The sequence below is a fragment of the Gopherus evgoodei genome, chromosome 7 (genome assembly GCF_007399415.2).
Source record: "Gopherus evgoodei ecotype Sinaloan lineage chromosome 7, rGopEvg1_v1.p, whole genome shotgun sequence".
NCBI classification, from domain to species: domain Eukaryota; kingdom Metazoa; phylum Chordata; order Testudines; family Testudinidae; genus Gopherus; species Gopherus evgoodei.
The window spans coordinates 96,654,721-96,680,109 of NC_044328.1; the positions used below are offsets into that span (position 1 = coordinate 96,654,721).

A 25,389-nucleotide genomic window follows, 5' to 3' on the forward strand; every position below is an offset into this window, starting at 1 on the left:
TGAATATAATGTAACTGGAATATGCTCATGCAAAAGATCTCTTGTAAAGTATAATTACAAAGCTTATAATCTACTGAGTGCGGTCATCCTATTTGTATAAATGTATCACTCTTGTATCTGAAACTAGAAATATAAAATAACTCTGAGGGCCTACTGTAATTATGCAAAGTGTGGCCATTAATGGTGGTTTGGAATCTTGATGGCTTCCATTAACCAGGACAATTGACTGTGGACAGCTCTGTTTGCAGGTAGGCCTTCCTGTGAGTCAGGCTGGGAGGAATGAAAGCTTGGGGTCTTACAGTGACGTGATCATGTCACCTGAACTGGAATCCATCTTTCACCTGCTGTTTTTCCATTGAGAAGGAGAGGTGGGAACCCAAAGGGACAAAGGATTCCCGCCTTATGCAAAAGATATATAAGTGGGTGGAACAGAACAAAGGGGGCAGCCATCATGAAAAATCCCCTAGCTACCACCTGAGCTGGAACAAGGACTGTACCAGGGGAAAGGATTATGCCCAGACTAGAAAGGCATCCAATCTGTGAAAGAAACTTATTGAAACATCTTTGAGGGTGAGATTTTATCTGTATTCAGTTTATTACTGTATTAGGCTTAGATTTGCATGTTTTGTTATTTTACTTGGTAATTCACTTTGTTCTGTCTGTTACTACTTGGAACCACTTAAATCCTACTTTATGTATTTAATAAAATCACTTTTTACTTCTTAATTAACCCAGAGTATGTATTAAAGACAGGAATATTCCTGTAAGTTGCTTTCAATGAAGTCTGCAGCTTTGGGGCACGTGGTTCAGACCCTGGGTCTGTATCAGAGCAGACTGGTGTGTCTGGCTCAGCAAGACAGGGTGTTGGACTCACAGGCTGGCAGGGAAAGCAGGGGCAGAAGTAGTCTTGGCACATCAGTTGGCAGTTCCCACGGGGGGTTTTGTGATCCAACCTGTCATAGGCAGGTCGTGGAATGAACACATGCAACACATCTCGAAGAACAACAGAAAGGTTAATGAAAGACGGTTACTCACCTTTGTAACTGTTGTTCTTCGAGATGTGTTGCTCATATCCATTCCAATTAGGTGTGTGCGTGCCGCGTGCACGTTCGGAGACTTTTTACCCTAGCAACACTCGGTGGGCCGGCAGGCCACCCCCTGGAGTGGCGCCGGTATGACGCCTGATATATACCCCTGCCGGCCCATCTGCTCCTCAGTTCCTTCTTGCCGGCTACTCCGACAGTGGGGAAGGAGGGCGGGTGTGGAATGGATATGAGCAACACATCTCGAAGAACAACCGTTACATAGGTGAGTAACCGTCTTTTCTTCTTCGAGTGCTTGCTCTCCAATTAGGTGATTCCCAAGCCTTACCTAGGCGGTGGGGTCGGAGCGAGACGTTGCGGAACATAAGACCGCTGAGCCAAAAGTGGCATCGTCTCTAGGCGATGCAAACGTATAGATGGAAGACCAGGTAGCCGCGTGGCAGATGTCCTGTATGGGAACATGGGCCAAGAATGCGGCAGATGAGGCTTGAGCCCGAGTAGAGTGGGCAGTGAGATGGCCCGCCTGAGCATGAGCCAAGCCATAGCAAGCCCGAATACACGATGTAACCCAAGATGCAATACGTTGGGAGGAGATTGCCATGCCCTTCATACGTTCCGCCACCACCACGAATAGCTGAGGTGAGCGCCGGAAGGGCTTGGTCCTCTCGATGTAGAAGGCAAGAGCCCTTCGGAAATCCAAAGTATGGAGCTGTTGCTCTCGTCATGATGAATGCGGTTTTGGACAAAAGACTGGCAGGAAGATGTCCTGGTTAACGTGAAAGGCGGAGACAACCTTAGGGAGGAACGCCGGGTGTGGTCACAGCTGTACCTTGTCCTTATGGAACACAGTATATGGAGGATCCACAGTCAATGCACGAAGCTCCGAGACTCGTCTAGCCGAGGTGATAGCGACTAGGAAAGCTGTTTTCCCAGGACAGGTACAGCAGCGAGCATGTGGCCAAAGGCTCAAAAGGGGGCCCCATGAGCCTGGTTAAGACGAGGTTCAAGTCCCAGGTAGGGGTAGGCCGTTTGACCTGTGGGTATAGTCGCTCCAAGCCCTTGAGGAATCTGGAAACTATAGGGTGGGAAAAAACGGAACTGCCAGCTTCCCCCGGATGGAAGTTGGATATAGCCACAAGATGTACTCGCAGAGAGGAGATCGCCAACCCTGCTGTTTGAGAGACCACACGTAGTCCAGGATAGTGGGGGCTAATGCAGAATGCGGAGAATGGCCGTGCTGGTTACACCAGTGGCAGAAGCGCTTCTATTTTGCGAGGTATGTCGAGAGCATGGAGGGCTTCCTGCTCCCCAGCAACACCTGCTGTACTACGGCGGAACAGCGCAACTCCAACTGGTTTAACCAGACAGGAGCCATGCAGTCAGATGAAGGGACCGCAGGTCCGGATGGTGCAACCTGCCAAAGTCTTGTGTGATCAGGTCCGGCCAGAGCGGCAGGGGAATTGGGTCTGCCAGGGACAGTTCAAGCAGCATAGTGTACCAGTGCTGCCTCGGCCAAGCCGGAGCGATCAGGATGAGGCGAGCTCTGTCCCTTCGGAGCTTAAGCAGGACTCAGTGGACAAGAGGGAACGGTGGAAAGGCATAACAGAGGCGGCCCGTCCACGGAATCAGGAACGTGTCCGACAGAGAGCCCGGGGAGCGACCCTGTAGGGAGCAGAACACCTGGCATTTCCTATTCATTCTGGAGGCAAACAGGTCTATGTGGGGAAAGCCCCAACTCCGGAAAATCGAATGGAGAACATCCAGATGGATGGACCATTCGTGAGATAGGAAGGACCTGCTCAGGTGATTTGAGAGGGTGTTCCATACCCCCGGGAGAAAGGAGGCCACTAGATGTATGGAGTGGGCTATGCAGAAGTCCCACAGGCATATCGCTTCCTGACACAGAGGGGAGGACCGGGTCCTGCCCTGCTTGTTGATGTAATACATGGCTGTTGTGTTGTCCGTGAACACTGCAACACAACGGCCGTATAGATGGCGCTGAAACGCTTGGCATGCCAGCCGGACCGCTCTCAGCTCTCACACATTGATGTGGAGCATCAGCTCCCGGGGTGACCAAAGGCTTTGGGTGCGCAGGAGCCCTAGGTGGGCACCCTAGCCCAGCGAGGACGCGTCCGTTGTTAGGGACATGGAGGGCTGTGGAGGATGAAACGGCAGGCCCGCACGCATTAAGGATGATGTCTTCCACCAGTCGAGGGAGCCTAGAACATCCGGCGGAATTGTCAGGATTGTGTCTATGGTGTCCCTGCCCAGCCGATAGACCGACGCGAGCCAGGTTTGCAGAGGGCGCATTCGCAGTCTTGCATGCCTTGTGATGGAAGTGCATGCAGCCATGTGCCCCGGGAGAGCAGGGCAAGTATGAGCAGAAGTGGTTGGAAAGCTTTGAAGACTTTCGACAAGGGAGACTATGGTTTGGAACCGATGCAGGGGCCAACTGGCCGTTGCAAGGTTGGAGTCCAGCATTGCCCCGATAAATTCTATCCTCTGCGTAGGCACCTGGGTGGACTTGTCCAAATTGATGATTAAGCCTAGACGCACAAATAGCTCCCTGATGATGGTGACATGGCTGAGCACCTGTGCCTCCGAAGTCCCTCGGATAAGCCAGTCGTCGAGGTAAGGGAAGACGTGTATTCGACGACGGCGCAGGGAAGCAGCGACGACCGCCATACACTTCGTGAAGACCCGAGGGGCCGAGGAAAGACCAAAGGGAAGGACAGTAAACTGGTAGTGACCCTGATTTACCACAAAACGCAGATACCTCCTGTGCGGGGGATAAATTGCAATGTGGAAATATGCGTCCTTCATGTCGAGAGCGGCGTACCAATCTCCGGGATCCAGGGAAGGAATGATGGTTCCTAGGGATACTATGCGGAACTTGAACTTTTTGATGAATTTGTTCAGTCCTTGCAGGTCCAGGATGGGCCGGAGGCCCCCTTTTGACTTGGGAATTAAGAAATACCGGGAATAAAACCCCTTGCCCCTTAACTCCTCCGGTACCTCCTCTATAGCTCCGATCGAGAGAAGCTTGCGAACCTCCTGAATGATGAGTTGCTCGTGAGAGGGGTCCCTGAAGAGGGACGAGGAGGGGGGGTGGGGGGAGAAATAAACTGAAGACGGTATCCAAGCTCCACCATACGTAGGACCCAACGATCTGAGGTCAGCTGGGACCATGCCGGAAGGAACGGGGAAAGGCGGTTGTAAAAGTGAAGAGGATCCAGGGAGGGAATTGGTACACTGCTCTCAGGCGCACCCTCAAAGTTTGCTTTGGGTCTCGGTGGTGGTTTGGTGGGACCGGAATTGTTGCCCCCTTGAGGCCCAGACTGACGTCTGCGGGTAGTACGGCCTCGTCTCCAGGAAAGATCCTGTCTTGGCCGAGGCAGGGGGTAAGGGCAGAGGTTGGGAGTGGAAGGACCATCTCTGAGTCTGGGGTGTATGCATTCCCAGCGAATGCATAATAACCCGGTTATCCTTCAGACTCTGTAGTCTGGGGTCTGTCTTTTGTGAGAATAGACCTTGTCCATCGAATGGCAAGTCTTGAATGGTGTATTGTAGCTCAGGCGGTAGGCCGGATGCTTGCAACCAAGATATGCAGCGCATAGCTATGCCAGAGGCGACCGTTCTGGCTGCCGAGTCGGTGGCATCTAAGGAGGCTTGTAGTGAAGTTCTCGCGACCCTCTTCCCCTCCTCTAGGAGAGCTGTAAACTCCTGACAGGAGTTTACCAACTCGGTAAACTTGCCAACAGGTTCCCAGGTGTTGTAGCTGTATCGGCTTAAGAGGGCCCGTTGGTTCGCCACTCGGAGCTGAAGGTCTCCAGCAGAGTAGATTTTCCGGCCCAGCAAATCCATGCGCCTGGCCTCCCTAGATTTTGGCGCGGGAGCTTGTTGGCCGTGGCAGTCCCGTTCGTTGACTGATTGTACCACCAACGAGCAGGGGACGGGGTGCACGTAGAGGTACTCATACCCCTTGGACGGCACCATGTATTTTCGTTCTACTCCCCTGGCTGTGGATGGGATGGAAGCCGGGGACTGCAAGATGGTGTCTGCTCTGGCTTGGATCGATTTGATGAAGGGGAGGGCCACCCTGGTCGGTGCTTCCGCTGATAATATGCTAACCACTGGGTCCTCCACCTCAGGAACTTCCTCTACGGGAAGATTATATTCTGGGCAACACGCCGCAGAAGATCCTGATGTGCTCGGAGATCAATTGTCGGGGGCCCCGATGATGATGTGCCCACTACCGCCTCATCTGGGGAAGAGGAGGATGATAACCCAGGGATGAGTGGATCCTGGACTGACGCCTCGTCCTGGGGGACCTCCGTTTCCGGAACATCATGCTGCACAAGTGGATGTGCAGAGTCTTCCTCCATACCAGTGGGGGGAGGACGGCTGACTGTGGCTTCTGGTGCACGGTGCTCCGAGTGGCTGGAGCATGCTGGGCCCATTAGCTCGCCCTGGGCTTGGTGATAGGCCCAAAGTGTCCAAAAGGACCACTGAGGTGGTCCATGGTCCAGGTGGGCCTGCGCATCTGAACTCCTGTAGGAGGCGCTGTCCACGTGTGAGGAGGCGGACGGGTGATACGATGGCCATGGAGGAGCTGAAGTTGATTGGGCCAGGTCTCTGCGCCCATAGAGCTCATCTCTGCGCGGTACCAGCGAACGGTACTGGGAACCGTGGCGGTATCGGGAGCGGGACCTGGTACCAGCGCGGTGCCGGGAGGTCGACCGGTGCCTTATATCATCGTGCCGGGATCGGCTGCTATAAGTACGTCGGTGCCACGATCTGGACCAGTGCCGAGAGTACCATGACGGCGACCAGGATCTCGAGCGGTGCCACGAGTACGACCGGTTCCATGGAGAACGGTACCGGGACTGCGAGCAGCACCGGGATTGTGAGCGATGTCGAGGCCGAGAGTGATCTCGGGATCTGGATCGGGACCGACGGTGTTCAGTGGTGCCCGGTGAACGTGGTCGCACAATGGTGGGCTTGACCAGCGACTGAAGAACCCACACGGCGGTTGCCGGGGGTTGGGGCAATTCGGGCTCTGTTAGAGCAATTAGGTCCCGCGCCGCAGAGAAGGTAACCGGAGTGGAGGGTGCGACGAGCTCAACCGCAGCGCGTGCTGGGAAGCTGGTAGGCACCAGACTCAACGGCTCCTGTGAAGCTGGAATCGATAGTGCGGAGACAAGCAGTGCCGCGGCAGTTGACGGTGCCAGGCGGTCCGTCTTGGAGATACGCTCTGACTGCGGCGTAGCTGTAGTTGCCGCAGGAGCCTTGTGCTTCTTGCTCCTCGGGGAGAGGGAGTGGTGCCACCGGCTGGAGGGTTGGGCTGGTGAAGGGTGGGGACCAGGAGCCTTTATCGGTGCCGGGCGGAAGAGGTGCTTGGTCCCGGTGCCGGAGTCGGTGCCGAGGATGGAGGAGTTAAAGCTGCCTCCATCAAAAGCTGTTTCAGGCGAATGTCCCATTCCCTCTTTGTCCGGGGCTTGAACGCCTTGCAGATCCGGCACTTGTCCACAAGGTGGGATTCGCCTAGGCACTTTAAACAGGAGTCGTATGGATCTCCTGTGGGCATTGGCCGATGACAGGCCGTGCAAGGCTTGAAACCCAGTGAACCGGGCATGGGCCCCGGTACTGGGGGAGGAGAAGAGGCGAGCCCCTGATCCTCTTTAACTATATACACAACTATAAAAACTATTAATTTAAATACTACCTGGAACTACAGTAAAAGAACTATATACACAATACTATACAAACGAGTGAATCGCTAGGGAGATGGGGAACAGCTAAGCTGTGCTCCACTGTTCCAACGACCAACACGGGCGGTAAGAAGGAACTGAGGAGCGGATGGGCCGGCAGGGGTATATATCAGGCGCCATACCAGTGCCACTCCAGGGGGCGACCTGCCAGCCCACCGAGTGTTGCTAGGGTAAAAAGTCTCCGACGAACATGCACGCGGCGCGCACACACCTAATTGGAATGGATATGAGAAAGCACTCAAAGAAGATCCATTTTCCTTCTTTGAGGGATTGCACTTGTCCACTCCACTGTAGGTGGTTCACAAGCAGTTCTATTTGGAGGCGGGATCAGAATCCATTTGAACAAAAAGACTGGAGGAGCACTCATCCAAATTTAGCTCCATCTCTAGATTGCTAAGATTGCATAGTGAGAGGCAAACATGTGACACTATGACCAGGTTGCTGCCTTGCAAATGTCCAATATTGACACATGAGCCAGAAGAAATGCCTCAAAGGCTGCGTGGGACCTAGTCAAATGACCCAATACTCTATCCAGCAGCTCTGCATTAACCAACTGCTAACATAAGCGAATACAGTTGGTAGCCATGCCAAAATCCTCTGTGTAGAAACTCTGTCGGCAAATGCAACGAACAACTGAGATGAAAATCTAAATGGCTTAGTTCACTCCAGATAAAGCACAAATCTCTTCTGCTTTCTGGAGTGAGCAGTGACTTCTCTCTCTTGTTACTCTGAGGCTTTGGGAAGAAGGATGGTAAGTAAATCTGCCTACTTGATGTGAAAAGAGGAGACCACTTGCATAACCAATCTTGGATGGGGATGAATGCAGACTTTGTCTGCATAAGAAATCATATACAGAAGATGTGATACTAACATCCTCAACTCCCCTACTTTCCTGGCCAATGTAATGGCTACTAAAAATGCTACTTTCACTGAAAGGTGTAACAGACTATCAGGTCACTAAAGCTGAAAGTGGGGACCCATCAACTTGAAGACTAAATTCAGGCTTCATGGCAGAATAGGGCTCTGTACTTGTGGAAACATCCTGTCCAAGCCCTTTAAAAATCTTACAACCATCAGTCTGGAAAAAAGATAATGGTTACCCAGAGAAGAGTGGAACACTGATAGAGCTGCTACGTGTACCCTAACTGAGCTAATCTTTGATGTTTCAGATACAAAAGATAGTCCAGCATTTACTGAATAGAAGCAGGAACTGGGGAGACCCCTTTCAGCCTCAATCAGACAGAAAACCTCTTCCACTTAGCCAGTTGTCATCCTTGATGGTTTTCTACTATTTAGCAGTACCTCCTGCACCTCTCTGGAGCAGGACTCCTTGGCTGACATCAGCAGAGAAGTCTCCAGGCCAAGGGCCTGGAGGTTGGTGTGAAGGAGGTGGCCACAATTCTGCAAAGCTAGGACAGTGTGAAGCAGGAGTAACGGAGGGGGACTGACAGAAGTACAAGAGCTGTGAAAGTCAGTCCTGATGGGACCACACTGGCACGATCAGTGTAAGACTGGCCTTGTCCTGTTTCGCCTTGCACAGAACTCCGAACAGAAGAGGTATGGGGCAAAAGCATATAGCAGACCCTCTGACCAGAGCAGCAGAAAAGCATCAGTCAGTGAACATGGGTTGCGACCTGCTCCCTGGTGACATTTGCGTTGTCCTTTGTTGCAAACAGATCCACTAAGGGGCTTCCCCAGAGCTGGAAAATGGACCTTGCTATGTCTCGGCGAAGAGACCGCTCCTGGTGATTGATGAACAATCTGCTTAGGCAGCCTGCCAGTGTGTTCCGAGCCTCTTAGAGGTGGGCCTCCTTCAGAAATAGAGAGTTGCTGAAACAGAAGTCCCAGAGTAGGACTGCTTCCTAGCTAGTGAAGATGGGTTTACATAAAACCTAGTGATCACAGTGCTGGTTGGCACAAATATGTGTACTCCCTGATGTGAGGAAGGAATGCTATGCAAGCTAAAAGAATAAACACCAGGGAGCTGCAGGTTATGTACAGACTGAGATCTTGGGAGACCAAGACCTTGTGTTTGCAGGTATCCCAGGTGAGTTCTCCCACCTCAGATCCAGGCATCCCTGACTAAGGTAAGTGAATGCTGAAGCTGAGTGAAAGGAACTCCCCTGCATATATTGGTTGGGACTACCCATCAGTCTAGGGAGTATAAGATGCAACTTGGGACATGCGCTAACACACCTATGTGGTGCCGCCTTGGAAAATACACCTCTGTCACCCAGCCCTGAAGGGGTCTCAGGCACTGTCTGGCATACCCGACCCATGTAAGTGCATGTGGCATGTGCCTCAGCAGTCTTAAATAGTGATGGTGAGAGGATAAGCTTTAAGTTCAGAATGAGATTTTGAATGGCAAGAAACCTTGTCTGTATAGCAAGGTCCTAGCTGTTGTCAACTCCAGAAACCGCTCCAATAAATTCTATTTTCTGTACTGGAGATAGGAGTGACTTGTCTGTATTGCTTTCGGGATCAGGACATATCAGGAGTGAAACCTCTTTCCCCTGAACAAGGGAGGGACTCTCTACAGCTCCTAACAAGGACGAAGCAAATATATATCTTGCAGACTTGCTTTCTTGTGAGAGTTGTCCCTGAAGAGGGATGGGGAAAGGAAAAGGAAAGGCAAAAATAAAACAGAGCAAATTATTCCACTTCTGCCATGCTTAAAACCCACCAATCTGTTGCAACATGGGCCCAAGCACTACTGAAATGGGACAGGCATTTTGGAAGAACTGGAACAATATAAGGATGGCACTCTGGAATTAGTAGACTGCTCTCAACCTACCAGTGAAAAATTAGTTCTCGGAAGATGCGGCCTGCCTTGAACCAGTGGCTGCAGATACAAAGGGCAGTGATGGGGGTTACCATTTGTAATCTCTGCTCCTCTCTATGATAGGTCTTGGACTCCAGGAGTAAATCACTAAAAACACTGAGACTGATTGAGGACAGAACACCTTCTATTTCACTGCTGGAGTGTAAATGCCCAGGGTCTACAGAGTTGCTCTAGAATCTTTGAGACTATGCAGAGTCTCATCTGTCTCTTCTGAGAAGAATGGCTGCTCACAGAGTAAGCCCTGAATGGTCTGTTGCATCTCTGGAAGGAGGCCAGAAGAGTGCAACCAGGATGAGAGCCTCCCGTGAAGGCAGAGGCCATGCTGAATGCAGCAGAATCTGCTGCATCGAGACATGCCTGTAGAGCTTTTTCTGGCGACCAATTGCCTTCCTCTATCCAAGTGAGGAACTCCTGTTTGCCTCACATGAGAGCTTGTCTTTCCATTTCAAACCCATCCTCCACAGAGTGAAATCAAAGCATCCCAGCAGAGCTTGCTGGTTCACAATGTGAAGTGTAATCCACCTGTGGAATAAAGCTTCCTCCCAATAAGTCCAACTTCTTGTCCTCTTATGTTTGGTGCTGAAGTCTGGTGTCCCTATCGTTCCTTTCATTGGCTACTGCAACTTCAAGGGACATTGGAGTGAGGATGGTTATACAGTGCTCAAACCCCCAGGGAGGATAGTACATTCTCTCTACTCTTCAGCAGTCAGAGGCAGGGAAGATGGAGTCTGCCAGAGAATATTGGTGGCTCTAAGCCACATTTATTGGCAGAGCTATTCTAGGTGGAGCTAGATTAGAACATGCACTAGCTTGCAGAATTTTTCCCACTCCTCGAGGTGGATATCATGCGCCATAGCCATCCTCCTCACAGCTCCTGATGAGTCTTAAAATAAATCACCCAGAAGTGAAGAAATAGGCTCCACCATGACTGTCTCATCAGGAGAGGAGGAAGAGGATACTAATGGTTCAGTTCCTACAGTTGCTCATGTAAGAGATCCCAAGTCTGTTCAGTATCAAGATGCTTGTGGCAACAATGCTCCTGGCACCCAGTAGGTGGAGCCAGCTGAGATGGCTTCAGGGATGCTCTTGACCGAGATGGGGAACCTACAGGTCCCAAAAGGGCCACTAGTATGTCCCTGGACCCCAGCTATACACAACCCAAGGATCCCTTCTGTAAACTCCCTGCAGGTACTGTGGCAGAAACCCAGGCGGGCAGGTGGCATTTCTCCCCCAATGGGACCAGCGAGGTTGGGAAACATAGGAACCTACTTCAGAGTCTGATAAGGATGAAGCTTTTCCTTGAGAGCAAGGTGGTACTGTACCCGTTGGGACTGCAGAGGAAGGCCAACTCTGCAGCGGAGACAGGAATATCATCTGTGCCTTTCCCTTAGATGGTACCAGTTTCATTGGTACCTTGATGCCGTGGAGGGAAAGGCACTGGAGGTGGTACTATAGTCACTGGTGCCAGGTGAGACCACTGGTGATGGCAACACTGAGGTTCAACAATCCTTTCGCAGCCTCAGGAGTAGACTGGGTACCAGAAAGATTCTGTGTGGTACACTGGGGCAAGGAAATGGCAATGAAGATGCTTAGGGAACCAGGCTTCGACAGGTCCACATTGGCCTCTGGAGTCAACGACTCCCCTGTCTAGAGGTGTGCTCTGGGGAGTGCTTCCTTTTTGATCCCCCATCTGAGTTTTTATTAGAGATCATCCTCTTTGATGATCCTCATGCTGAGTCGATTCTTATGCCTCTTCTTCGGTACTTGGGATCCCAGTCTGCCTCTCAGTACCAGTAGCATGGCAGGTGCACTACTGACCAACACCAAGATGCTCTGTATCCAGAGCAACGTAGAGGGCTCAGATGGAGGCCACAGAGCCAATTCAATGAGCAGATATTTTAACATGACTGCCCCATCTTTTTCTGAACAGGGTTTAAAGCCCTTACAAATGCTGCACTCGTCCTTACATGAGCTTCCTCCAGGCACTTTAAGGCAGCTGGGTGAGGTTCTCTATTTGGCATCTCCTTTACCGCAACAGTGGCAGGACTTGAAATCCAGAGAGTGTGGGGGATACCTCCAGTACTGGGCTGGTACATGCTCAAACACATAACAAACAATTTTTTTTAAACTAACAAACTGCGTAACTACTAGACTACACTAACTACAATAGGTAAATAATATAGGTATCAAGAAAGACTTGCAGGAGCAAGGACAGGGAGCTTCAATAACCGTAACAGGTGGTAGGAAGGCACTGAGGTAGGTGTTGGGGGTCTCAGCCTTTTATGCCTGCCCAATGCATACGAGACAGCAGAGGGTATTCAGGCTGCCCACAGGTACTATCAAGGGAAAAATAACTCTAACAACTGTTGCACTGGAGAGCACAAATACCTACGGTGGAATGGACATGTGCAATCATCAAAGATGACTTCTCAGAGTCCTTACTTTAACAGCTAAGTAAACAGTATTACTGTGTGAACAGAAAAGCCACCAGAATGAAGCCAAAATCTTTTTGTTCAGGCTTCAAATTAAAAAATAAGACAGCTAAAAAGATTGAAGTGATTTCTTAGGGTTTAATGCCAGACAATATTTTGATAATGCTGCTAATTACAAATGACAAATGAATTATTGTTTGCAGTACTGTTGCAGCCCTAATGATCCCATGAGAGAGAGACAGTAGGTGAGTTCTGTGTAATTCGACAGCTTGTCTTTTTCACCAACAGAAGTTTGTCCAATAATTAATTGTTGTTTTTGCGGATCCAAATACTTTTGCATACTATAAAAATGTGTATTTGGTCAAAAGTTACTCAAAGAAAAATAGTAATGTTGTTTGACAATATTTTTACATTATACCCCTTTAGCTGGCTCCTTAGAGTAGATAAATTAGGAAAATATCCATTATGTGAGTAATGTCCAAGCAAAATATACTGATGAGACACTGCCTGTGAACTCACCCCACAGCACACATGATCAGAACCCCACACTGCTTTCAATAACAAAGGGTTAAATACCATAAAATACTACCGAAAGCAGAAATGCACGATGATACATATAAAAATAAGACATAATGGCGTGTATAAAGGCTTCATCAACATGAGTTAGAGATGAACACATTACTCAGAAATGAAGTCACAGAAAGCTGTACGCGGGTCATTCCAAACACGTGCCAATAAACTTTTATACCTCACAAACTATTTTTGTTACATCACAGAAAAACTATTTTAAAACGTGTTCAGGGTTTTAATAAAATATTATTGGAACTATGTATTCTACTCCTACAAAGCCAAGTGCCTTATTATAATTCACCCCACCCTTTATCACCTTGGTCGAAACCATGAGGCAGTACCAAGGGCACATGTGCAGATCAATTGACATTACACCTCTACCTCGATATAACGCTGTCCTTGGGAGCCAAAAATCTTACCGCATTATAGGTGAAACCATGTTATATTGAACTTGCTTTGATCCACTGGAGTGCGTAGCCCCGACCCTCCGGAGCGCTGCTTTACCGCATTATATCCAAATTCGGTTATATCGGGTGGCGTTATATTGAGGTAGCGGTGTACTACTTTTAAAAGCTCCGGTTCCGGGTCCATGCTCACAACCCTCAGTGGAATACAATAACCATCGCTCAAAGAAAAACTATACATGACTCAAAAGGCAAGAGAAATTAATATTAAATTGGAGGCAAACTTACATTTATCATCTCAAAAATATACCTAAAATCTCTCTTCCATTCGTATAAATCTCACCTTTCAGCTTGAGATTTTGGGTCCTGCCAGATTAAGAAGCAAGAGCTGGGTCTTACTAGGTGACTAGGGATTCCCGCCCCCTCCCTGCCAAAGGTATAGGAGTGCTCATTCCTAATTCAGCTCCAAAATTGAAAGCTAGTCTCTTCCTTCTTAATTCTGCACATGTCATGTGGGCCTGTCAAATCAAGTAAGGGGACCAGCAAGCCTAATACAGCGAATCCTAGTACCTGGTAAATGGGAAATCATTTACATGAGCTTTCCAAACCCATAAAGCCACTAAGCAATTATTTTCTGCAGCACCTTTTGGGGTTTTTTTCAGAACGTACAGCGCCAGTTTCTGTGACCCAAAAAGCAATGTTTGTGTCTGGCTACTTAGAGGCCTTAAATATAACAAGAAACTATGAGAAAACAGCCATTTTTTCTTCTTTCAACTCCCTATGGAATTAGCAGAAAAACTGACAAGTAGCTAGCACACTTTTAAGAATCATAGAAGTGAGGAAGTCATTTCTTCCAAAAATACTTGCAATATGAATTATTAATTTTCAAAGTCACAGTTTAATGCAGGGTTAGAGAAAGACTTGCTAGAGCAATATATTATACAACATAGTAACATTTCTTTTATGCTATTTTAACTTGTGATAAACCCTCACCTTAATACACAACAGAGCACCATAAGATGAGTGGGCACATTAGCTGGATTGAGCATTGCTGGTGTATCTGATCTCATACAGGCCAAAAATGCCCTCATTCTTCGGTTCTTGTCCTCTACTGCTTTTCCCAGCCACAGCTTCTTCAGATTGGGACAGGTCCATTCCCTGAATGCAAGCGCTTCCACCAGCTCAGGAGTCTGGGGAGATTTTCCTTTGTAAGCAGCCCATTCTTTAATTATCACTGGTGAAACTACAGAACAAAAACAAATTGGAAAAAAAATTAAAAGACTTGTATATTTTAAACTTCATATACAGATAGCCTCCCCATTTAAATCAATAGGTCATTTTAACCCAGGTGGCATTTAGATGCTATATTGGCTGTACTGATTCTGTACCATGTATGCTAATTTGCATGACTAGTAGCCAACCAGCAAGGTCCTAAAGGATTATTTCTTTCATTCTCTAATATGCAAAAGTTTTCATAAAAAACACAAATATATTGTAAGAATATTACTGTCAATTTGTTTTTAACCTAATTAGTTTATTATCCAAATTATTTTTCTCTATCATAATGGCACAATGGAAGATAAGTTACTTAATTTCTCTTTTTACACAGATATTCTCCTAACTAGGTTTTACATGTTTGATTAAAGAGTTGGAGGTATGTAAAATGAAGAATATTTCCCAAAACAGCACATAAATACAAAATACTTCCTAAGGATCGGCTACTTTCATCCCTACTTTATTTTTGTGCAGCTAATGATGATGAACAGGTGGCAGAGCTTTAAAAAACAAAAGAGGAGGACTGGAAAGGAGGAGTGCATAGGGAGTGGAAATGTTAAAGGAAGCCTTGGGCAGTGATATCTAATGTTCATTTGACAGCTGTGATAACCACACAGGCCTGGTGAAAGGGGTCCTTGGACCATGGGGGCAGGCTTCAATCAGCTGTGATATGACAAACTGATGTAACTCTTCACTCTCCTGTCAAATCTGTTCTCTGCGAAGACACTGGTTTGGTTAAGGAGGCAGAAAACTGGCATCCCTCTACAATACCTGGGTTTTGCTTTGTGGGCTGTCTGCCCTGGGGGTAGGAAAACATCCTCTGCCTTTGCTGGTGGGTACTTGTATGGCTTTTTGTAGGGAGACCAGTGTGTAAATTCTGACATACCATAGTGTGACCCTGAGTTCTTGAGGAAATAGAGTACTTTGTCTGTCCTTTGATTGAAGAGCTCCATCTTTGAAAGGATAGGTCCTCTATACTGAACTGTACTTGGTATGCTCGATGTCGGGGAGCTACAAGGCGCATCTCATTGTGACAGCCATGGCCAATGACCTTGCAGATGTATCAGATGTGACCATGGCTGCCTGGCAGCATTGTCCTTGTGTCCATCTGGACCTCCTTAATGATCTCCTTCATTTCATCACTGTATTCCTGTAGGATTTTTGAAAGAAAGGAAGTGACCCTCTCACATGTGAAGCAACTGTATTTAGTGAATATGCCTAGTAGTTCCCTAATCAAAGCTGCAGTGAGGCTGATGAATGTGCCTTGCATCCCAAAAAGGTCTAATTTCTAGGATCCTTGGTCCATATGAATATGTTTAGTGAACTTCAGTTTTTCTTGTACTTGTGTTTGGGTGGGCGTAGAAACACTACGCCTTTCTAGGGCACGTAATACTTCTTTTCTTTCCACTTCCAAGTGAGCGGAGAAATGGCCAGGATCTACCATAGTCCTTCCAGTTCCTCTATCCACTCGCTAATGAGTAGGAGGGTGAACCTAGCCAGTACTGTCACACTGAAAATAACAAAAAACTTGAGACTTTTCTTGTATGAATTTGGTCTCAATATTGAAGGTCTCCACAATTCTGGACCAGAAGTCCTGGAAGGCTTTAAAGTCACTGATCACGGAGATGGTGGCTAGGTTGGGGTCACTGCTTCATCCAGAGATAAGAATGTTTCCTTGGAAAAAGACAGGGATCATTGTGGTAGCCCCCGTGTCATCTCCTGCAGCCCCACATGTGTTTCCAGTGTGGTGACTAACCAATGATAGTGCCAGAGAGTGGGATGTCCTCCCTCCTGCCAGAAGCACAAGAGGGTAATTTATCTGAACATGCAGGATGAATTACCTCAGTAATGCCAATATGGCCAAGCTGAAATACATACAGAGTGCTGATGTGGTTCAGACTGTCCAACCCAGTCCCACTTTCAGACCTTTTTGGTCAGTGATCTGAAGCCCTTATGCTCTCCTTGGGGGTCATTCTCCAATGGCATAGGAGATGGATCTCTGCTTGACGTTGTCCAAGGAATGTCGGTGATGGTGACAAGTATTTCTCTTCTTCGGAAGGTGGTGGTGCCATGGGGGAAATATGGAGCTGGTTCCAGTTTAGTCACTTCTTCAGTACTAGGAACATGCCTCCAGGGCTTATCTTGGGCCCTTACTCAACTCTGTCAGGAGTATCAGTGTCCATATAGTACTGATCCTTGATTGCTTAGGCCTTTGTCTTTGGAAGAGCGCTGTTTCTGAGCTCCCTCAGTTAAGCACTATCTATACGATCAGTCTTCTCATGTGAGTCTATGTCCCCTTGAGTGGAAACAGAAGCCAGCTTTACTCCCTGCCATACCACCCTACAGTGATAGACACTGACACAAACTTGAAACATTATATATCCATGCATATGTGTGTGCAATATATGTTATATATAAATCTCTCTCTCAGAGAATACCATATTAACATGAATGCACAGCTGCTCAAGTAGCCACAATTGGCAACTGAGTAAGACTGGTAAAAATAAAAATAATAAAAAAAAGGAGTCACAATAACTAGAAGCCTTAGATCTCCCTAGCCCCCGTCACTCTGGTTACAGATCTGGATACTGCATAGAAACCAACCCTTGTCACATTGGACAACAATCTCATCCAGCAATGGGCAGTGATCAGATGTCTATGCTGATATTAGATTTATCAGCTGCCTTCAGTTCCAGTGAACATGAAGTACTATTGACTTGCCTGAAGTTATTTCCATGTGAGAGTGGGATGGGGCTCCTTGAGCAGCTTTGTTTTTTGTGGGCTGAAGCCCCAGAAGACTGTATTTGTATCATCAATCCTAAGGATGTTCCTGGGCAGGGTTCCATCTTGCTACCATTCTTGTTCAGTATATGCACAAGGCCAGGACTGAGTATTTTTGGGTACTTTCTAACTGTATGATCTCAGTGCTGTAGTGGACATTGCAATTATGAAACTTGACTCCTTTGCACAAAAGGAAGAAAATAATGGCTGAAATTCAAATTATAGCTTCCTCCATCTAATTTTTTTCACGAATAGAAGATAAGCTGTGGTCTCATTCCACTTCATATATGCAAGAAAGCTTAAGTTCTTATGTATAATTAGACGTAAGCTGGTATCCAATGGGAAGAACTGGTGGGACTTCAGACCTTGCCCTACAGAGAAGCCCAAGGGCATTCTGAAATCAAATCTGTAAAGTACAAAGCAGCTTTGTTTAGGTCTGAACAATGAAGAAATATCTTGGCAGAAGACTAAATGATTGCAGTGTAACTCTACCCTTACTCAACGGATAACAGGCAATACTATCATCTTGGTAAATTTAATGTTGGATGAATAGTCACTATAATTGGAAATTCCATACGAACAAATTTAAGTTAGTTGCCAGGAGGAAAATAGCTACATATTTTCATCCTAATTTCCAAGAAGATTTTGTTTGTTCACAGGTTGCTTCTTCCTGAAAAAAATTCATGCTTTTCTCTGCATCAGTTCAACAATAAATTTTACTATTTACTGCAAAGGAATAATGCATTTCTCAGTTTTTTTTAAAAGGACATCAGTCAACTAAAAATACTTGTGTCAAGAAAAACAAAACAAAAACACACAAAAAACCTCTACTTCCCCATGCCAAACTTCCCATTACTGTAAAATGAAGGCTATTGGGGAAAAAAAATCTATTTTTTCCCCAGTTTGTTCACTTTCTGTATATTGTTTAACCATAATCAAGATTTCCTTCGTGTGTGTCTTTCACACAGCGAAAGAGGAGAGAAAAAACTCTAAAGGAAAGCATGAGTGAAAACAATAAAACTTTAAAGAAGATTCAGAGGCACATGTACTTATCCTTTTTAAACTGAATAGACAATGTCCATCTAAGTTATTTTTTGCCAGCCAAAACTTATCTCCGAGGAATGTGGTGTAAGGGGGGTCAGCCATGAGAGCTTGGGATTTGCTGACCCTTCTCGCTGATGTAATGGTGACTAAAAAGCCTGTCTTCAGAGTAAGGTGATATAAAGAGCATTCAGAAAGAGGTTCAAAGGGTGGGCTCTATGTGATTTGTAAGAATAACATTAAGATCCCACCTTGGAGGGCATTCTGTTGATTGGTTGGTAATTATGCAGTAACATCTTTAGAAATCTGGATCCCAGAGGGTGAGGAAAAAACTGAGCATAACTGTACTGGAGGCTAGTGTGGCAAGACTGCATCCAGGTGAACTTTGATAGAAGAGAGTGTCCAAGGTGTTTCAAATATAAAATATAATTGAGGATTTTTGGTACAGAAGCCTTCAGTGGGTTGAGATTGTGCGTGGCTGCCCAAATTGCAAATCTTTTCATTTAAAGGAGTAAGTCTTCCTTGTGAAGAGCCTTCTACTTTGCAGCAGAATCTCTTGTACTTGTAGCGCACAGCTTCTATTGGTTGCACTCAGGTGACCAACATCCATTCTATCAAATATTGCGATTTCGGGCATGCATGAAGTACCTCACCTTGTTTCTGTGATATGAATGGACTGTCTTGCAGTAGTACAGAAGCCTAGACAGACATTTTAAGGAGCTATGTTAGCTAGAACTGTCTTGAAGATATCCGAAACAGTATGCCTGCAGCCAGTTTGATTTTGCACATCGCTCCTGGAATCAAGAAAATCGGCACAATTGCATATATGAGACCTTCATCCCACTCTATGAAGAAGGTGTCTTGCAATGATTGAGGGCTCGTGCCTCCCTAGAACAAAAGGTTGGGCATTTCATCATATGGTCTTCAGTGGCAAACAAGTCTATAATAGAATTTCCCATTATACTGGTTTAAGGATGGAGCTGTTCAGAGACCATTTGTGGCTGGAGATGGATTGCTTGTTTAGGAAGTATTTTAGGTTGCTGCTGGCTCTTGGAAGATGAAAAGTGACCAGAATATCCCATGTTCATAAACACTATCTATAACTTCATTGACTCTTGTATGGGGTGATAAGAAGGCACCTCCTTGATTGTTCATACAGTACACTGCAGATATGTTGTGGGCAAGAATTTGTGTTCAGTAGAAGAGTCCTTTTGAGACCAAGTCCCTTGTTTATGGACACAGTCCAGATGTTCGCCCCAACCTGTACTTGATGCATCTGTGACCAATATCTTTCAAGAGGAGATATGGAGAAGAGGGCTCTGAACATTCTTGTGGTCTACCCACCAGTTTAGAGCTGATAGGATACACACTGGGACCACCATTTGCATGCTCACTATATGCTGTGGCAATGCAATTCCTTCGTCTCACCAAATTTAGTGCTTCCCCCTCTGGCAATGGCAGGCCTGGGGTAATCAGCCCCACTCGTGGCAGGGTTCGCCTTCCCCCTTCTGTGCTCCCTTGGTCGTACTTTAAGGGTAAGCCTGAAGGTTGGCCTAGAGAATTGATCTTCCACCAAACAAGAAGGAAAATAGTCTCATAAACAAAGAAAACCCAGTGGGGTACCTTTCTCTGCCTCCTCCCGGGTGCAGGGTATCGCCCTGGGGTGTCAGTCCTTCCCCCAGCAGGCCTCAGGTTTGGCAGCTTCCCTTGTGGGAAGGAGTCCACCCTCAAGAAGCTTATTTCCCAACTGCCATTAGCCTGGCAGCAGTGTCTCTCTCTCTTCCCCATTTCTCTCACCAGAAGAGGGGTTTTTAAAGGCCTCAGGCAGGCCTTAATTGGAAACAGGTGTCCCTCATTGACCTGAGGTAACCGCTTCTCAGCAACTAGGAAAGAGGGCCTTTAACATTCTGGGACTAGTGTATCTGCCTTCTAGCATTCTCTTGCAGCCTTCCAGCCTGACTGTCACAATGCCTTGACCTTAACCAGACTTGTAACGGACACAGGATGAAGTCTGGCTAGGGGCATCATGTGTGCAAGCAAACATGTGGCCTAGAAGCTTGAGGCAATTTCTTACTGTAGTTGCTGGATTAGATTTGATACCAGTGATTACTGTATGAAGAGAAAAATCCTTCTTCAGAAAGATATGCTTTTGCTAATTTGGAGTTGATTAGGGCTGCTATATAAATCCATGGCATGCCCACACCTTGAATAGTGCATACAGTTCTGGTCACCCCATCTCAAAAAGATAAATTAGAATTGGATAAAATTCAGAGAAGGGCAACAAAAATGGTTAGAGGCATGGAACAGCTTTCATATGAGGAGAGTTTAAAAAGACTGGGACTGTTCATTTAAAAAAAAAAAAGAGATGATCAAGGGGGGAGAATAGGTCTATAAATCATGAAGGGTGGAGAATGTGAATAAGGAAGTGTTATTTATCCCTTCACAACACCAGAACCAGCAGTCACCCAATGGCAGCAGGTTTGAAAACCAAACATAAGGAATACTTCTTCACACAATGCACAGCCAACCTGTGGAACTTATTGCCAGAGGATGTTGTGAATGTCAAAAGTATAACTCAATTCAAAAAAGAATTAGGTAAGTTTATGGAGGATAGGTCCATCAATGGCTATTAGCCAAGATGGTCAGGGACACAACCCCATATTCTGGATGTCCCTAAATCTCTGCCAGAAGCTGGGACTAGACAATGGGGGATAGATCGCTTGATAAATTGCCCTGTTCTGTTCGTTCCCTATGAAGCATCTGGCAACAGCCACCGTCAAAGACAGAATACTGGGTTAGATGGATCATTGGCCATTTTTATGTTCGCATGTTTTCCTATAAATTCTATTTTCTGTGATGAGTCAAAGATGATTTCCCGTAATTCACCATGAATCTCAGCAGTTCGCATAGGTGAGAAACATATGTTAAGGTTGTAGCAACTTCCTGATGAGATCTGTCTTTGATCAATCATCTAAATTGGGATAAAAGTGAATGATATCACTTCAGATACATCACCACCACAGACAGACATTTTGTAAACATTCTTGGTTCTGTGGAGAGACTGAATGGTATCACTTTGTATTGGTACTGACTGGACCCCACTGTGAATTGCAGGTACTTTCTACAGGTAGGCTGGATGTTGATATGGAAGTATGCATCTTGTAGACAGCCATGAAACAATCTTGAGCCTGAAGGTCAAGGATGATGGAGGCTAGAGTTACCATCCTGAATCTGAGATGGCATATATATTTGTTTAGTCTTCTCATATCTAGAATAGGACAAAATCCCCTTTTTCCTTTGGAATAAGAATATATCAGGATTAGAAGCCTCTTCCCCTATATTCCAGAGGGGATCTCTTCTATGGTTCCTAGGCAAAGTAGGTAAGCCACTTATTTGAGCTGATTTTCATAAGAAAGGACCTGAAGAGGAGCAGAGAATGGGGTCAGCAGGGGGGTAAGGACAAAATTGGATGAGATAGCCATGGATGATACTTCCAGGACTCATCTGTCTGTCCTCATAGACCATGCTTGATGGAAGAAAGCAAGGTGGCATACAAAAAGACAGTTATTCACCTTTGTAACAGTTGTTCTTTGAGATGTGTTGCTCATATCCATTCCACTTAGGTGTGCGCATGCCACGTGCACGTTTGGAGATTTTTACCCTAGCAACACTCGGAGGGCCGGCAGGCGCCCCCTGGAGTGGTGCCTCCATGGCACTCGATATAGACCCCTGCAGGCCCATCCGCTCCTCGGTTCCTTCTTGCCGGCTACTCCGACAGTGGGGAAGGAGGGCAGGTGTGGAATGGATATGAGCAACACATCTCGAAGAACAACCGTTACAAAGGTGAGTAACCGTCTTTTCTTCTTCGAGTGTTTGCTCATATCCATTCCAGTTAGGTGATTCCCAAGCCTTACCTAGGCAGTGGGGTCGGAGCGAGACGTTGCGGAATGTAAAACTGCTGAGCCGAAGGCGGCATCGTCTCTAGCCTGTTGGACCAATGCATGGTGCGATGCAAAGGTGTGGACGGAAGACCAGGTGGCCACGCAGCAGATTTCCTGCATGGGAACATGAGCCAAAAACGCGGCAGATGAGGCTTGAGCCCGAGTAGAATGGGCGGTAAGATGGCCAGTCGGAACAAGAGCCAAGTCATAGCATGTCCGAATACAGGATGTCACCCAAGAAGCAATCAGTTGGGAAGAGACTGCCATGCCCTTCATGCATTCTGCCACCGCTACAAATAGCTGAGGTAAACGTCGGAAGACTTTGGTCCTCTCGATGTAAAACGCAAGAGCCCTGCGGATATCTAAAGTATGCAGCTGCTGTTCCCGTCGCGATGAGTGTGGTTTTGGGAAAAAGACTGGCAGGAAGATGTCCTGATTGACGTGAAAGGAGGAGACGACCTTAGGGAGGAATGCCGGGTGTGGTCGCAGCGGTACCTTGTCCTTATGGAACACCGTATACGGAGGATCCACAGTCAAAGCTCTAAGTTCCGAGACTCATCTAGCCAAGGTGACAGCAACTAGGAATGCTGTCTTCCAGGACAGGTACAGCAGCAAGCATGTGGCTTAAGGCTCAAAGGGGGGGCCCCCATGAGCCTGGTCAAGATGAGATTTCAGGTCCCAGGTAGGGGCTGGTTGTCTGACCTGGGGACAGAGTCGCTCCAAGCCCTTGAGGAATCTGGAAACTATAGGATGGGAAAAGATGGAACTGCCAGCCTCCCAGGATGGAAGGTGGAAATAGCTGCAAGGTGCACTCTTAGCGAAGAGATCGCTAGACCTTGCTCTTTGAGAGACCATAAATAGTCCAAGATGGTGGGAACTGGTACAGACTGCGGAAAAAAAGGTCCTGCTGAGCGCACCAATGACAGAAGCGCTTCCATTTTGCAAGGTATGTTGATCGCGTGGAGGGCTTTCTGCTTCCCAGCAGCACTTGTTGCACTGCGGCGGAACAACGCAGCTCCGATTGGCTTAACCAGCCCGCAGCCATGCAGTCAGATGAAGGGACTGCAGGTCCGGGTGGTGTAGCCTGCCGAAGTCCTGCGTGATCAGGTCCGGGCGAGAGGCAGGGGAATTGGGTCTGACAGAGACAGGTCGAGCAGCATGGTGTACCAATGCTGCCTCGGCCAAGCCAGAGCGATCAGGATCAGGCGGGCTTTGGTCCCTGCGCATTTTGAGCAAAACTCGGTGGATGAGAGGAAACGGTGGGAAGGCATAACAGAAGTGGCCTGTCCATGGAAGGAGGAACGCGTCCAACAGGGAGCCCAGGGAGCGACCTTGCAGGGAGCAGAACATCTGGCATTTCCTGTTCTCCCTGGAGGCAAAGAGGTCTATTTGGAGAAAGTCCCACCTCCGGAAAACTGAATGGAGAATGTCCGGACGGATAGACCACTCGTGCGTCAGGAAGGACCTGCTCAGATGATCTGCGAGTGTGTTCCGGACTCCTGGGAGGAAGGAGGCCACAAGGTCTATGGAGTGGGCTACGCAGAAGTCCCACAGTTGGATCGCTTCCTGACACAAGGGGGAAGACCACGTCCCTCCCTGTTTGTTTATATAATACATGGCCGTTGTGTTGTCCATGAAGACTGCAACACAACAGCCCTGTAGATGGTGCTGAAACGCTTGGCACGCCAGCTGGACCACTCTCAGCTCCCGGACGTTGATGTGAAGTGTCAATCCTGGGACGACCAAAGGTCTTGGGTGCGCAGGCTCCCTAGGTGAGCGCCCCAGCCCAGGGAGGACGCGTCCGTTGTTAGGGATGTGGAGGGCTGGGGATGATGGAACGGTCATTCTTCACACACACGGGAGGACGTTCGCCACCAGTCGAGGGAGCCGAGAACACACGGTGGAATTGTCAGAATGAGGTCTATGGCGTCTCTGCGCAGCCGATCAACGGAGGCAAGCCAGATTTGGAGAGGACGCATTCGCAGTCTGGCGTGCTTTGTGACGAATGTGCACGCAGCCATGTGACCGAGGAGACCAAGGCAAGTGCGGGCAGAGGTTGTTGGAAAATGCTGAAGACTTTGAACAAGTGAGACTATGGCCTGAAACCAATGGAGGGGTAAACTGGCCGTTGCAAGGTTGGAGTCCAGCATTGCCCCGATAAACTCTATCCTCTGCATAGGCACCAGAGTGGACTTGTCTAAGTTGATGATCAGGCCTAGACGCAGAAAGAGGTCCTTGATAATGGCCCCATGGCTGATGACTTGTGCCTCGGAGACCCCTCGGATAAGCCAGTCGTCGAGGTAGGGGAAGACGTGTATCCGACAACAGCGTAGAGAAGCAGCGACAACCGCCATACACTTCGTAAAGATGCGAGGGGCCAAAGAGAGGCCAAAGGGGAGGACAGTAAACTGGTAGTGTCGATGGTTTACCACAAAGCGCAGATACCTCCTGCGAGGGGGATAAATTGCTAGGTGGAAATATGCATCCTGCGTATCGAGAGCGGCGTACCAATCTCTGGGATCCAGGGAAGGAATAATGGTTCCCAGGGATAACATGCGGAATCAATCTGTTCAGTCCTTGCAGGTCTAGGATAGGCCGGAGGCCCCCTTTCGCCTTGGGAATGAGGAAATAACGGGAATAAAACCCCTTGCCCCTTAACTCCGCCGGAACCTCCTCTATAGCTCCGATTGAGAGGAGCCTGTGGACCTCCTGGACGAGGAGTTGCTCGTAAGAGAGGTCCCTGAAAAGGTACGAGGAGGGGGAGGGGGGGTGGCAGGGAGGGGGTGAAACAAACTGAAGACGGTATCCAAGCTCCACCACGCATAGGACCCAACGATCTGACGTCAACTGGGACCACGCCGGAAGGAATGGGGAAAGGCGGTTGTAGAACTGAAAGGGATCCGGGGAGGCAATTGGTACACTGCTCTCGGGCGCACCCTCAAAAGTTTGGTTTGGGTCCCTGCGTTGGTTTGGTGGGACCGGAATTGTTGCCCCCTTGCAGTCCAGACTGACGTCTGCGATTAGTGCGACCTCATCTTCTGGCAAAGTCTTGCCGTGGTCGAGGCGGGGGGTAAGGGCGCTGCGGTTGGGAGCGGAAGGACCGTCTTTGAGTCTGGGGGGTATGCATTCCCAACGAACGCATAATCACTCTATTGTCCTTGAGGCTCTGCAGTCTAGGGTCCGTCTTTTGTGAAAACAACCCCTGACCATCAAAAGGCAAATCTTGCACCGTATGCTGCAATTCAGGTGGCAGGCCAGACACTTGCAACCATGATATACGGCGCATGGC

At 47.9% G+C, this 25,389-nt stretch overlaps 1 protein-coding gene and 1 long non-coding RNA gene across 2 annotated transcripts in view; one reads left to right on the forward strand and one right to left on the reverse strand.

The window, feature by feature from the left end:
- FAM120A (family with sequence similarity 120A) overlaps positions 1 to 25,389 on the reverse strand; it is a 135,307-nt gene that overhangs the window by 28,188 nt on the left and 81,730 nt on the right. Inside the window, 1 exon segment of the mRNA XM_030571223.1 lies at positions 14,056 to 14,305. Coding sequence (XP_030427083.1) covers positions 14,056 to 14,305 — 250 coding nt within the window.
- Positions 1,063 to 22,289, forward strand: LOC115655603. The gene is made up of 3 exons (XR_004001430.1): positions 1,063 to 1,086; positions 1,354 to 1,426; positions 22,129 to 22,289. It is a non-coding gene; the product is annotated as an uncharacterized LOC115655603 (long non-coding RNA).